At 42.4% G+C, this 15,043-nt stretch overlaps 1 protein-coding gene across 1 annotated transcript in view; it reads right to left on the reverse strand.

Moving 5' to 3' along the window:
• The window catches only part of LOC117346129 (vitamin D3 hydroxylase-associated protein-like), a 72,177-nt gene that overhangs the window by 37,763 nt on the left and 19,371 nt on the right, over positions 1 to 15,043 (reverse strand). Inside the window, exons 4-5 of the mRNA XM_033915534.1 lie at positions 8,420 to 8,553; positions 2,299 to 2,505 (exon numbers count right to left, since the gene is read on the reverse strand). Of these exons, the coding sequence (XP_033771425.1) occupies positions 2,299 to 2,505; positions 8,420 to 8,553 (341 nt within the window). The remainder of the gene's footprint in view (positions 1 to 2,298; positions 2,506 to 8,419; positions 8,554 to 15,043) is intronic.

Raw genomic sequence — 15,043 nt, forward strand, 5'->3', positions numbered from 1 at the left:
CTTTCACGGTGCTTGGCTTTACGCTCCAAATCATCATCGGATCCTTGAGCTTTAATTATTTATTTATTTTTTTAATAATAATAATAACTTTATTCTTCTATACCGCCATAGTTGAAAGACTTCTAGGTGGTTCACATTCGAAGAAGGCTGGACAATCAGCGAAATACAGGATGTAAGACGAGAGGGTTACATAAGAATTAGGTAAAAAAAAACAGCAAAATTACATCGAGGTAGAGAGAGGGAGAATATATCATTTGGAGGCTTCTGTGTAGGAGATGAATTTGTCAAACAGAATGGTTTTGATTGATTTTCGGAATGCGCCGTAGGTCAAACTGGCTCTGTTTATGTAGTTGGCTTTTAAATATTTTTTTAAATAAATATGCACTAAAAAGTGACTTAGCTTGCAAAGTGACGCCTCATATGGGGGTAGATTCCAGAGATATGCATGTATCTTGTGGTACTCGTACGCATCCGCCCGCGCTGTGCCCATCTGTACATCTGCCTTCAAACTACATGGTATCGAAGATATGCTCATCGATGTAGACGAGGACATGGCTGGAATATGGTCATATCGGGCCAGATTCAGTAAACGGCACTCAAAGTCAGGTGCTGTTACGATCTCTGCTAAGAGCCAGTTCTATACGGGCAGCCTAGCGCTAAGAAACCTTCACAGAATGGTGCGTAGAGTGGATATACGTGCCCGACTTTGTACACGAGGACTTCCACCTACTGAAACCTGGTATAAATCCTCAGGCCCAATTGCCGTCACTTGGGAATGCAAATCCAAGCATTCTCTAATGTCATACCTAAGCTCTGGGAACGCCGTGCCGCCCTTTGAGTTGCGTGATTTGAAACTTAGGCATGGCTGTCACAAAACAGTGAGTAGGACAGATGTGCTTCAATTGGTGCCAATGAACTCCAAGTAACCCCAATAATTGGTTAACACCTAGTTGAATAATTAGTTTGCATGCGCATGTTGGATCCACACCCAAATCTGAGTGCACAACCCCTGAAAGTTTGACAGCTGCTGTACCGTGAATATTGGTCCTCAGCTTTTCGCTAATATATTGTACGTAGTTCAAACGGTCTCCAGAGAACATAAGAACATAAGAACATAAGAAATGCCTCCGCTGGGTCAGACCTAAGGTCCATCGCGCCCAGCAGTCCGCTCACGCGGCGGCCCATCAGGTCCAGGACCTGTGCAGTAATCTTTTATCTATACCCCTCTATCCCCTTTTCCAGCAGGAAATTGTCCAATCCTTTCTTAAACCCCAGTACCGTTCGCTGCCCTATAACGTCCTCTGGAAGCGCATTCCAGGTGTCCACCACACGTTGGGTAAAGAAGATCTAAGTTGGAACTTTCAGGGACTATCCATCAGAAAGAATCAACCGTCCACTCGTTACTGAAATCCCACATTGGTCTTATTCTTGTAAGTTATGACAGACATTGTAGGACAGGGGTGTCAAAGTCCATCCAGTCGGGTTTTCAGGATTTCCCCCAATGAATGTGCATGAGATCTATTAGCACAGTGTTCTTCAACCACCGGTCCATGGACCGGTGCCGGTCCACAGAAATTTCCTGCCGATCCACAGGGCCGGCATGTGCATCAGGCCCAAAACTGTGTTCTTTAACTGCCGGTCCGTGGTGCGATCGATGCGTTGTTAATAAGATTATATTGTGTGTATATATGAATGGAAAAAATATTGTTACAATTAGGACTATGGGGGCAGGGTCTGGGGTGGAGATTGGGTATAGATGGGCATGGTCTGGCCCATGACTTAGCCCTGTGTTCTTCAACCACTGGTCTGCGGACCGATGCCGGTCCACAAAATAATTATTTTATTTCTGCCGGTCCATAGGTGTAAAAAGGTTGAAGAACACTCTATTAGCATACAATGAAAACATTGCATGCAAATAGATCTCATGCATATTCACTGGGGAAATCCTGAAAACCCGACTGGATTGTGGCCCTTGAGGAGGGGCTTTGACACCTCTGTTGTAGGAGAACCATAGATTTTCTAATCAGATTGATTTCAATATACTCAGACAGCCAGGTCATCGGTGTCGGAGAATTTGGTTCTTCTGGTGGAACTAGGGCCTCGGTGACATGCTTTCATATCATTTCATACCGTAGACGTGTTTAAGTTGCCAGAAATATAAGCAATGAAAAGAATAATAATTCTCTTAAAAAGCTGGATGTTATCCCATCTTATCTGAAAACATCTATTTAGCATTAGTTAACAGGTATTACACTAAGGAAAATATGTTTCTTCCATGCAAGATGTGGCACAACATACCTGACTCTAGGTGCGGTTGGTTTGAACGCTGAGATGCCACAGAAGCTGGCAGGAATGCGTATGCTACCTCCTAAATCAGAGCCAATCCCCAATAAGGAGCCTCCACCTCCAACGAGAGCCCCCTCGCCTCCTGAAGATCCCGCAGGAAGCTTTGCATGGTTCAGAGGATTTAGAGTTAGCCCAAAAATGGGATTAGAAGTTGACATACTGAATGGGACAAAAGCAGAAACTCAGGTAAAGTTATGTCATTCAGAATATAAAGCAGCCAAGTTGATAACAGTGAGGTCACCTGGAATATCACCATCGGATAGGAATGCAGATTTCAAACAGCTGCTCCTAGGCCTACAGGGGAACAGGGGAGCTAGGATGTAATGTGATTAGGTGGAGAGGAAAATAGTGACACAATTCAAAAAAGCATGGGATAAACACAGAGGATCTCTAATCAGAAAAGAAATGGTATAAATTAAAGTACAGGGCCAGTATTGGACAGACTTGCACGGTCTGTGTCCCATATTTGGTGATTTGGTGTAGGATGGGTTGGGGAGGGCAGCAATGGGGACTCGACTAACTTGGAACATGAGGATGATACTGCCCAGACTTTATGGTGGATATCCTGCAAACAGGATGGTTGGATAGGCTGGAGTGAGTTTGGACGGCAACTTCAGCATTTGGAACCTAGGACAATACCGGGTGGACTTTACAGTCTATGACCCAGAAATAGCAAAGAAGAGACAAGTTCATTTAATCATGTATTTAATGGGTATAACTAATGGGCAGACTGGATGGACTATTCAGGTCTTTATCTGCCATCATTTACTATGTTACTTGGCAGAAACCCAGAGTAGCAACATTCCAGAGCTGAGATTGTGATGTCATAATGCCTCATTCCACCAATGCCTAAGAGCCTAACTCAGCAGTGATGTCACAATGGCTTGATTAATGGCAACTTCAGCAATCAGAACCTAGGACAATACCAGGTGGACTTTACAGTCTATGACCCTGAAATAGCAAAGAAGAGACAAGTTAATTTAATCATGTATTTAATGGGTATAACTAATGGGCAGACTGGATGGGTCGTTCAGGTCTTTATCTGCCTTCATGTACTATGATACTATGTTACCTAGGAGAAACCCAAAGAGTAGCAACATTCCAGAGCTGAGATTGTGATGTCATAATGCCTCATTCCACCAATGCCTAAGAGCCTAACTCAGCAGTGATGTCACAATGGCTTGATTAGATGGCAACTTCAGCATTTGGAACCTAGGACAATACCAAGTGGACTATACACTCTATGACCCAGAAATATCAAAGAAGAGACAAGTTAATTGAATCATGTATTTTTAATGAGAATAACTAATAGGAAGACTGAATGGACTGTTCAGGTCTTTATCTGCCGTCATTTACTAAGTTACATAATGATGGTTGCTAGATGGAATTCAGTAACTCAAGGGAAAAATGATGTGTGGGTTGAGCAGAGGGGGATACAGTCAATAGGGGGTTCCAGCGATCCATGAAGTGCGGGTTCAGAGGAAAACACCATGAACCTTGAATTCCCCATGCTGACTCCCAATCTGTTGCTTCAAGGAAATGACCTGATGCCACCCAGCTGCCAGAAAAGTACTCAAATGCATTCTCTTCCGCTGGCTCAACTTCCTGGCTCTTATTATGAGACTTGGCATCAGCAGCAGGAGATGATCCGGTGAAATTTCAGTTCTATTTAACCGGCCAGGAACAGCTCCTGGCTGGTTAAATGACACTTACCGGTAGCCATCTAAGCACTAATATTCAGCGTGAGAGGGTTACTGAATGTTAGCACTTAGAGGCAAGTAGGCTATCCATGAAATTTAAAGCATCAAATCAGGCTAAGTAAATAGAAACATAGAAACATGATGGCAGATAAAGGCCAAATGGGCCCATCCTGTCTCCCATCTGCAGCATCCTCTACCTCCTCCTCTTCCTATTGGCTAAGGCTCTTTACACCTGCATTGTGAGGTCATAGAGGTTTATGGTTATAGAAACACAGAAACATGATGGCAGATAAAGGCTAAATGGTCCATCCAGTCTGCCCATCCACAGTAACCTTTATCTCTTTTTCTCTCTAAGAGATCCCCCGTGCCTATCCCAGGTTTTCTTGAATTCAGACAGTCTCTGTTTCCACCACTTCTTCCGGGAGACTGTTCTACGCATCTACCACGCTTTCTGTAAAAAAAAGTATTTCCTTCGATTACTCCTGAGTCTGTCACCCCTTAACTTCATCCTATGCCCTCTCATTCCAGAGCTTCCTTTCAAATGAAAGAGAATCGACTCATGCGCGTTTAAACGTCTCTATCATATCTTCCCTGTCCCTCCTTTCCTCCAAAGCATATTTTTTTTTGTCTGCTATAAATTTAACTGGCCAGCACACAATATCATAGCCAGCTAAGTTTATAGCAGCCCAAAATAAACTGGATATTCAATGCTGGACCCTGGAAATGGCCCGACGTTGAATATCCAGGCTCAGCGCTAACCACGGGAGTCGGCCAGGCTAACTCCAGCAGATCGAATATCAGCCCTTATGTATTTAAGAGCTTCTCCAGCTGCAGGTGGAATCAAGGAAGTGAACTGAACTGAAGCAAAAGATCAGCAAATGGCATGGCTTCATGTATGGAATAAGTAAGAGAATAGTTAAGCTCTGGAACGTGTTCCCAGAGGTTGTGCTAAAAGCAGATAGCGTAACTGGTTGTAAGAAAGGTTTGGACAATTTCCTGGAAGAAAAGTCCATAGTCTGTTATTAAGACATGGGGGAAGCCACTGCTTGCCCTGGATCAGTAGAATGGAATGTTGCTACTCCTTGGGTTTTGGCCAGGTACTAGGGACCTGAATTGGCCACCGTGAGAACAGGCTACTGGACTTGATGGACCATTGGTCTGACCCAGTATGGCTGTTCTTATGCTCTTATTTGTGCCAAGTATAGGACAATCAAGCCATTGTAACATCACTGATGAGGTTGGCTCTGAGGCACTGTGGAATGAGGCATTATGACATCACAATCTCAGCTCTGGAATGTTGCTCTCATTGGGGTTCCGGAATCTTGCTATTCTTTGAGATGCTGGAATGTTGCTACTCCTTGGGTTTTGGCCAGGTACTAGTAACCTAGATTGGCCACTGTGAGAACGGGCTACTGAGCTTCATTGACCATTGGTCAGACCCAATATGGCTGTTCTTATGCTCTTACGTGTGCCAAGTATAGGACAATCAAGCCATTGTAACATCACTAATGAAGTTGGTTCTGAGGCACTGTGGAATGAAGCATTATGACATCACAATCTCAGCTCTGGAATGTTGCTCTCATTGGGGTTCTGGAATCTTGCTATTCTTTGAGATGCTGGAATGTTGCTACTCTTTGGGTTTTGGCCAGGTACTAGGGACCTGGATTGGCCACCGTGAGAATGGGCTACTGGGCTTGATGGACCATTGGTCTGACCCAGTAAGACTATTCTTATGTTATAGTAGCATGAATAGACATTAGTAGGGTTACCATATGGCTCCAGAAAAAAAGAGGACGAATTGAGACATCGAGGTTTTTTGGGCCAGCATAAACTAACTGGCTAAGTAAGTATTCAGCACTGACTGGTAGAATTTAAAGCGATCAAAGACAAGGATTGCTATTTGTGTGGCCCGATTTGGCTGCTGAAACTAGGCTGGTCAGCTTTGAAAATTGCCACTAATCGCACGATATAACTGGTTAACGTTTAGCCATTGACTATGAATATTCTCATGCAGAATATTTGCATTTAACCGGCTAAGTGTAATTTAACCATTTCTGGACGGTTAAATAGCTCTGAATATTGACTGGACAATTTTCAGAATAGAGGTTAATGTGAACCTTTGCTTCAGTTACACACCATAGTTACGCTCTTCCCACCTGCCACTAGGGCGCCTAAAATGAGGTACCAACTTATAGAATTGCCACCTACATATCTATGAGGCTACTTTCTGCTCACATACACTGCCAGTTAACTCGATACGGCTGCTTGAGAGGACAGAATGCCTTCAAGGAAATTAACAAAACAACATAAAGACTAAGACGCCCCATCCAATCTGCCCAGTTCTGATTCATCCACTTGTATAGACATTGCACAACTGCACTTGAGATATTCCCAATGCAACTCAACACCCTCTCCCCTTTCCTCTTTTGTTCCACCCAACCTCTCAACCCTCCTCTCATACCTGTTCTAAGCACACCCAAACTCCAGGAAAAAAGATCTAGGTGTCCTTGTTGACGATACGTTGAAACCCTCAGATCAATGTGCAGCGGCAGCAAAGAGAGCAAATAAAATGTTAGGAATTATCAGGAAAGGAATGGAAAACTGAGATGAAAATGTTACAATGCCCTTGTATCGCTCTATGGTACTTTGTACAGTTCTGGTCGCCATATCTTAAAAAAGACATAGCGGAATTAGAAAAGGTACCGAGAAGGATGACAAAAATGATAAAAGGGTAGGGTCTCCATCTAATCCCCCTGCTTTCCTTTTCTCCTATGTGTACATATCTAGGTCCTTCACGATCTTCTCATAATGCCTTTAAGAGTGTGGTGTAGTGGTTAGAGCTACAGCCTCAACACCCTCAGGTTATGGGTTCAAACCCCATGCTTCTCCCTGTGACCCTGGGCAAGTCAGAATCCTCCACTGTCCTGGGTACATTAGATAGATTGTGAGCCCACCAGGATAGACAGGGAAAAGTACTTAAGTACCTGAATAAACTCAAGTAAACCATTCTCAGATCCCCTGGGAGAACAGTATAGACAACTGAATAAATAAATAGCGTGACAAGTTTCAGCCTCTGATAACCAGAGCTGGTATTGTGACATCATAATGCCTCATTCCACCAATGCCTGAGAGCCAACCTCATCAGTGATGTCATAATGACTTCATTGTTCTATACTTGGCTCACTTCTGACATTGTATTCCAGGAGAGTGTGGCACACTGGTTAGAGCTACAGTCTCAGCACCCTCAGGTTGTGGGTTCAAACCCCATGCTGCTCCCTGTGTCCCTGGGCAAGTCACAATCTTCCACTGTCCCACTTATATTAGATAGATTGTGAGCCTACCAGAACAGGTAGGGAAAATGCTAGAAGTACCTGTATGTAAACTGTAGAATACAAGTCCCAATCCCTTTCCCTACTTTTTGGTTGCCTTTTCTGAACTGTCTCTAGCCTCTCTCTACCTTTTTGAGACGTGGTCTTCAGAACTGACCAGAATATTCCAAATCAAGCCTCATCAACAAACCTACAGGGGGCACAGTTGCCTCCATTTTTTTCTGCTGGTCATGCTCTCCCCATGCACCCCAACTTTCCTCTCCCCTTGGCCATCACATTATTACACTATCTCATCAACTTCAAATAGTCAGAAACTATCAGCCCGAGGTCCCCCCACAGTGCACCTCAGCTTTTCACCCCCTTCAAATTTCTGTACTTCAAATGCATGATTCTGCATGTTTTGAATTGAGTCTCAACTTTCAAGAATTGGACCATGTGACAGAGTGTATGAAACCCTGCCACTTCCCCTGCTTGACACAGCTGCTCAGACTTAGAATAAACCTCAGGAAAATCAGGCACTCCCCCTCCTGGCTAAATTGTCTCACAACCACAGCATCAGTGAGAAAGAGGGGGGAGGGGAGAAAAGTAGGAAACTAGGAAGTGGCTCAGGGGAACTTAAAAGGTCGATCCAGACCCAGGAGGAGAGGTGTGCTAGAGGGAACCTAGGAGCTGGAGAAGCTGCTTGGAAGGGCTTGGCATTGACAGAGTTTGTAGGAGATAAGACTCTACTGCATTTAAAAACCTGCCTTTGTTCAGTGCCTGCTAAGACCTGGATCCAAATGCTGCCTAACTGATTCCTGCACCTAAGATAAAGACTGTTTGGGGCGTGTCAAGCCCTATGGAAAATGTGACTTGTGATTGGGGAAAGACCGGGGAAAAGCCTACTTGTTTTCTTGGAAGAAGAAAAACTTATAGGAGCCTGTGAAGGGGTTTGTTTTTTTCTTGAATGCTCAGAGTATGGTCTATCTGTCCGTCTGTGCAATCCTTCTCCAGAATACGCTGCCCACCTCTATCACAGACCACCAGCAGGAGAAAAGAATTTACCTGTAGATGCCCTGCGGTATGTTGGTTTTCGCAAATACAATGGCCCCCTGTTTCTTTAAGACTTGGGCAATGACACTGTCCATTTCTGCTTCAATGTTGAGATACTGCACCAGGCCACATGAAGTTTCATAACCCTACAAGGAAACCCAAAAAAAACCCCCCAATTATAAGTGGAATAATATTTTAATACAAATAGGAACTGAGACATGTAGGTCAGGACTTCTCAAGTTCTGCTAGCATTTTACAAAAGGATCGTCTGACAAAGAGCCTGTAGAAATGGATGCCTTGTGTTGGCTATGTCCATTTTAGAAACGGAGCCAGCACCTGGGCTTTCCTACTGCTTGATTACCTGAAATGGTTTCTCCGACACAAGCTGTTGCTTTTTAGTAAAGCGGTAACTAGTCGAAGAGTGATTGCTAAAACGGAAGAACAATAAGACATCGGTTACGATATATCTCCTGATGAAGCTCTTAATAGAGTGAAACGGAGACGCTCCATAGAGCACATGACTCTCAACCACTTTCCAATACAATCAAAAAATATCAGCGCATGTGTCTCAGCAGCGCAATACAAGCTAAGTACCATGAGTTTTCATAAGAAAACCTGGATAAAAAATTAGCGACACTGTTCTGAAAGCTAGCTGATAGATTTCTATTATTACAAATATTAGGTTAAATTGACTAATGAGTGAAAAAAATATTTTAAAAAGAGTGTTTCAAACAAAATAAAGGCAAATAAGACCAGTGATAGTTCACAATAGGCCGTCTGGGCAGATTCATCTCCGGACCACGATAGCTGTGAACACTTGAGGTCTTCTAGCCTAAAAATACATCAAATCTTACAATATTATATTAGAAGGTTTTTTGTCCAATAACTCTCCTACCACCATCTATTTTCAAGGGATTGTTGTCTTAGACTTTATATACGGAGGATTAGGGCATTTTAGAAAAAAAACAACCCATCCGAACCACCCCCACCCCCTTTTACTAAACTGTGGTAGAATTTTCTACCATGGCCATGTTCCAACGCTGCTCTGGTGTTCCTAGTGTTCTTATGAGCGTCGCGCAGCGTTGGATTATTTAGCGCCCAGGGCCACGGTAGAAACCTCAACTGCAAGTCAGTAAAAGAGGATCCAATTGACCACGTTGCAAATGGTCATAAAAAACATAGAAACATAGAAAAATAACGGCAGAAAAGGGCCATAGCCCATCAGGTCCGCCCACTCTAATTACCCACCCCCTCGACTTTACCCCTCTAGAGATCCCACATGTGTATCCCATTTACTTTTAAAATCTTGCAAGCTGGTTGCCTGAAACACCTGCAGTGGAAGTTTGTTCCAATGATCAACCACCATCTCGGTGAAGAAATACTTCCTGGTGTCGCCATGAAATTTACCTCCTCTGATTTTCAGCGGATGCCCTCTTGTGGCCGATGGTCCTTTAAGAAAGAAGATATCATCTTCCACCTCGATACGGCCTGTGATATATTTAAACGTCTCAATCATGTCTCCTCTCTCTCTACGTTCCTCGAGTGAGTACAGCTGCAATTTATTCAGCCTTTCCTCATACGGGAGATCCCTAATCCCCGAGACCATTCTGGTGGCCATTCTTTGAACCGACTCAACTCTCAGCACATCTTTTTGGTAATGTGGCCTCCAGAATTGAACACAATATTCCAGGTGAGGTCTCACCATGGATCTATACAACGGCATGATGACTTCGGGCTTCTAGCTAACAAAGCTTCTGCGGATGCAACCCATCATTTGTCTAACCTTGGATGAAGCCTTCTCCACCTGATTGGCGATTTTCAAGTCTTCACTGATCATCACTCCTAAATCCCGTTCTGCCACAGTCTTGGCTAAGGTCTCGCCATTTAGAGTGTAAGTTCTGCACAGATTTCTGCTGCCAAGGTGCATGACCTTAAATTTTTTTGCATTGAAGCCAAGCTGCCAAGTCGAGGACCAACGTTCCAGTAGAAGTAGGTCCTGCACCATGCTGTCGGGCAAAGGCTTCTCTCCATCATATAATCAAAAATGTTCTATTAAAATATACAAGGGGCTCGCTTACTAAGACAAACGAGAAAACACGAGGTGAAATTGCACTAAGCATCGTGCTGATCACTGCCCATTTTCGGGGTGCTTGAGTGAAGCTAAATGTATTCTCTGTATTAGAATCACCAAGACTAGACCCTTGCAGGTATTGGTAGGTAAAATGTCTTCTGATTACCTGACAAACCTCTCCTGCCAAAATTCTGCTCCCGAGCCTCAGGGGGCCACACCTTCCTCACATGCAATTGTAGAATCTTTCACAGAGCGTAAACTCCAAACAGGACGATAGCCTGAGGTTCAGGGCACAGTCAGTTGGGTTGTGGTTGGAAATTATTCAGAGGCAAACATAGAAACATAGACATAAGTAGTATATAGTGCATAATGATTTCAAAACATAGGAAAAAGACCTCAAAAAACCCTTGGAGTCCGATCAATAGAAGGACACCAATTTAAGGTTAAGGTATCATCATAGGTCAACACCTCTGTTAAGGCTCATTAAATAATTTAATCTATTTTTAATTTACTTTTCAAATACAGTCAAACCTCAGTTTACGAGTACCGCCGTTTGCGAGTGTTTCGCAAGACGAGCAAAACATTTTCGCAAATCGTGACTCGCAAACTGAGCCTTGACTTGATTTGCGAGTCCCCCCGCCCACGAACCGGCATCGCCTCCCCCCTCCGCAAAAGCTGCCTCCACCGCAAAGTGACATGGTCCTCCCTCGCGAATGTCCCCCCCCCCCACTGCGCGTACTGGCATCCCCCGCCCGCCCAAACTGAAGGCTTACCCCCATGCAGCACCATGCCACAGGAGGTATTTGTATTTTTTAATCAAATATCAATTTCTCCCATGTTTAAATAGAGAATAAAGAGCTGGCAACCATCAAGATATAACAAAAACAATATTGAATCTGGCATTGTGATCAAACTTAGCATTTTTTTTGCTACTTCAGCTTGTCTGCGGTGTTCTTTGCTCACAGGTTTAAAGACAATAGACTGTTTTCAGTCCAATTCTTTATATATGAGTTTGCAAACCATTGGACCCGCGAGGAAGGCGTGTTCACCGAAACACGGGCCGTGTAGGGTCCGGTTGGATTTTTATCACTGTATTTTTTATCATTGTACTTTTTTAATTGAATTTTTATGTTTTTGTATGTCAGAGTATAATAAATTATCTCCGGAACATCTGTATCCAGGTTTTTGTTTTTGTTTTCATCGGTGGATTGTTTTCACTGTGGATTATTGGGTCTTCCCATTTTTCTTTGTTGTACTGTGATCAAACTGACAACAAGCACTTATCTTTTAGACCCGACGGAGTCCAAATCCGTTTCACACCAAAGCCTTCTTCAGGGGAAATACCGAAGCTTGTTTAAACACCAGTATCAATAGATAGACAGTTGCTCAGATATTTCTGACATAGTTGCCATCACCTATCTCGGGGCAGGGGAAAGCATCTTATAGGGGAACCTAGCAAGTAAAATGAATAATTCCTTGACTGTTGGTTCAAATGAATGTGAGGGTTGGGCCGACTGGACGGACCATGCAGGTCTTTATCTGCTGTCATTTACTGAACGACTATGCATTACTGTATTTATCTTCAGCGTTCTCAGGAAGGTAGGCCATGATTATCTCTCTCTCTCTCTTTTTATTTTTTTTTCTTTCTTGGATGTCAACTCAGCACTGAGGTAAGATAAGTCGTAGCAGTCATTTAAGGACAAATAAGAAATATCATTTCAGGTCATAACAATCTTGAAATAAGCACGACTGCAAAATGTCTTCTTTTTGTTTTTTTAATCCAGTGTAAGTTTCTTGCACTATGCAGCTTGAATCATGTGAGAGCCTCGGGTGCAAGTGTAGTGTTATTGCATATAGTGTTGGCAATTTAAGTAGCATAGGGGCAGTGCCTCGACTGTTGGTGAACCTGTCTCGCACATTCATTGTGAACGGCCTGAAAACCTGACTGGCTAGGTGTATCCTGGGGACTGGGTTGACAACCTTGCACAAGCACATTATGCCATAAAATGAATTTTAATCTGAGTATTTATACTGCTGTACATAATCCTCTATTGCCTAAGTTCAACATATCCTTGCTGTATATCGCCTTGGGTGAATTTTTTTTATTTTTATTTTTTTCAAAGCGACGGTAGGTAAATCCTAATAAAGAAATAAAGCTGAAACTAAATGGAACTAGTTTCAGCCCGGCTAAGTTTCAGACAAGGGGGCAATGTCTGGAAAGCAGTATATACTAATGCTCAAAGTATGAGAAACAAGATTCTGGATCTAGAAGATGAGTTGGATATAAGAACATAAGAATAGCCTTATTGGGTCAGGTTCATCAAGCCCAGCAGCCCATTCTCACGGTGGCCAATCCAGGTCACTAGGACCTGGCCAAAACCCAAAGACAAGCAACATTCCATTATCTCAGAGTAAGCAAGATTCCGGAATCCCAAAGAGTACAACATTCCATGCGGAATCCCCAAAGTGTAGCAACATTCCATGCTACCGATCCAGGGCAAGCAGTGGCTTCACCCATGTCTTTCTCAATAACAGACTATGGACTTTTCCTCCAGGAACTTGTCCAAACCTTTTCTAAACCCATCTATGTTAACCGCCGTTACCACAACCTCTGGCAATGCGTTCCAGAGGTTAACTATTCTCTGAATGAAAAAAAATGTCCTCCAATTGGTTTTAAAAGTATTTCCCTGTAACTTCATCAACGGGGATGTAGTTTTACCAGGCTATAATCTGTTCAGAAAGTTGTTACATTTTAAAGATCATATTAAGGACACAAAATTGCAGGATCTGCAGAGCAAGGAAGAGGGTCAATCTGGAAAGAAGGACACTGTGGGTCAATCTGGAAAGAAGGGATGGAAAATGTATTTACATATCTGTGATATACAGGCCTCCTTTACCAACAGAAGAAGTGAACAGAGATTCAAAATATAGAGTAGCTGGAAAGGGGGAAGTCTTGCTAATAGGTGATTTTAACATGTCGGATGTTGATTGGGGAATCCCTTTTGCAGGGTCTCCAAGAAGTAGGGAGATCCTAGATTCTCTACTAGGAGAACTTGAGCAATCCATACAAATATTGGGTGTAACTCTCCATAAACATCTGACCCTGGAAAAACATATTGATCTACTGTTTAAGAAATGTATTTTGGTCTTATGGAAGCTCCGCACCATTAAGAAGATTTTGATGAACCTTTTTTTCGTTTGCTGGTGCAGACATCCATTTTGAGTATTTTGGACTATTGTAATATTATACATTTAGGGGCCTACAAAAAAAATAGTCAAAAAATTGAGACTGATTCAGAACACTGCGGTTCACCTCATTTTTGGACTAAAAAAATGGGAACACATCACCCCTTTTTATCAAAAACTCCACTGGCTGCCAGTGGAGTCCAGAGTTCTGTTTAAGTTTTCTTTTTTTCTTTTTTTTCCATGAAAATTTTATTGATTTTAGAAAAAAAAACAGTGTAACAGAGGCACAGAGCAGTACAAACACAAGCAATGTTACATAAGAGTACAAATCAAATACAGTCATACATCAGAGGTTTGCAAATAGGTCAGTAAAGGGGACCAACAAGAATTAGCAGAACGAAGTTGACCTTTACATTCAGAGAATGCTATTTCAAATTTATAATGTTGTAAAACTAAATTCCACCAATGTTGGACATGAAGTAAGTTCGCAGATTTCCAATGAGTTAGAATCAATTTCTGAGCAAGTATGAGTAATATATCAAACAATTTTCTTTGAGAGTCCAATAAGTCGATATGTATGGAATGTGATTTAAACATTATAATAGATAAAGATAATTGAGAATCTAAATGAACCATTGATTTCATTATAGACCAGACATCTTGCCAGAAGGAGATTACAAAAATCATGTGAATCAATGAACCTTGACCTGTCTTGCAGTTCCAACAAACATTAGAGGATAAGAGACCTGCAATACATAATTTATGGGGGGTCCATAGCGCCTTATGATACAAAAACTACATAGACTGTAAAGTACTAGCTGATGATAGGGACCTCAGAGATTTAGACCAAAGAAGCGCCCATGCTTTATTACCTAATTGATGTTCACAATCTTTTTCCCAAATACTCTTAAGTGTGTTGTTAGATGAATTATCCCGGATAAGGGCCAACTTATATATTTTAGAAGCAATGTGTCCTGTTGCCAATAGAGCTGAAGCAAGGTTAGAGATGGTCGGTTGGTGAGCGGTGATAATTTGAAGAGAAGCATTGTTTGAAATACAGTGATGAAGCTGCATCCATTTAAAGTAAGCTGAGGATGGAAGAGCATATATGGTTTGGAGGGTAGGAAAAGGAAGTAATTTAATATTAGTATCTACAATATCTTTCAGTAAGAAGATTCCTTTGTCTATCCATTCTTTCCATAAGAAAGGCTTTTTGTCTATGAGAATATTCGGGTTAAACCATAGAGAGGTATATAAAGAAGTAGCATAAGAAATTTCCAGAGTTGAATCAAAGTCTAAGAGACATTGAATTGTCGATTGTAACAAGGGATATATAGATGGGCTGCGTGTTGCAGTTACATAGGCAGAAGGAGGGAGAG

Source organism: Geotrypetes seraphini, chromosome 12 (genome assembly GCF_902459505.1).
Source record: "Geotrypetes seraphini chromosome 12, aGeoSer1.1, whole genome shotgun sequence".
Lineage (NCBI taxonomy): Eukaryota > Metazoa > Chordata > Amphibia > Gymnophiona > Dermophiidae > Geotrypetes > Geotrypetes seraphini.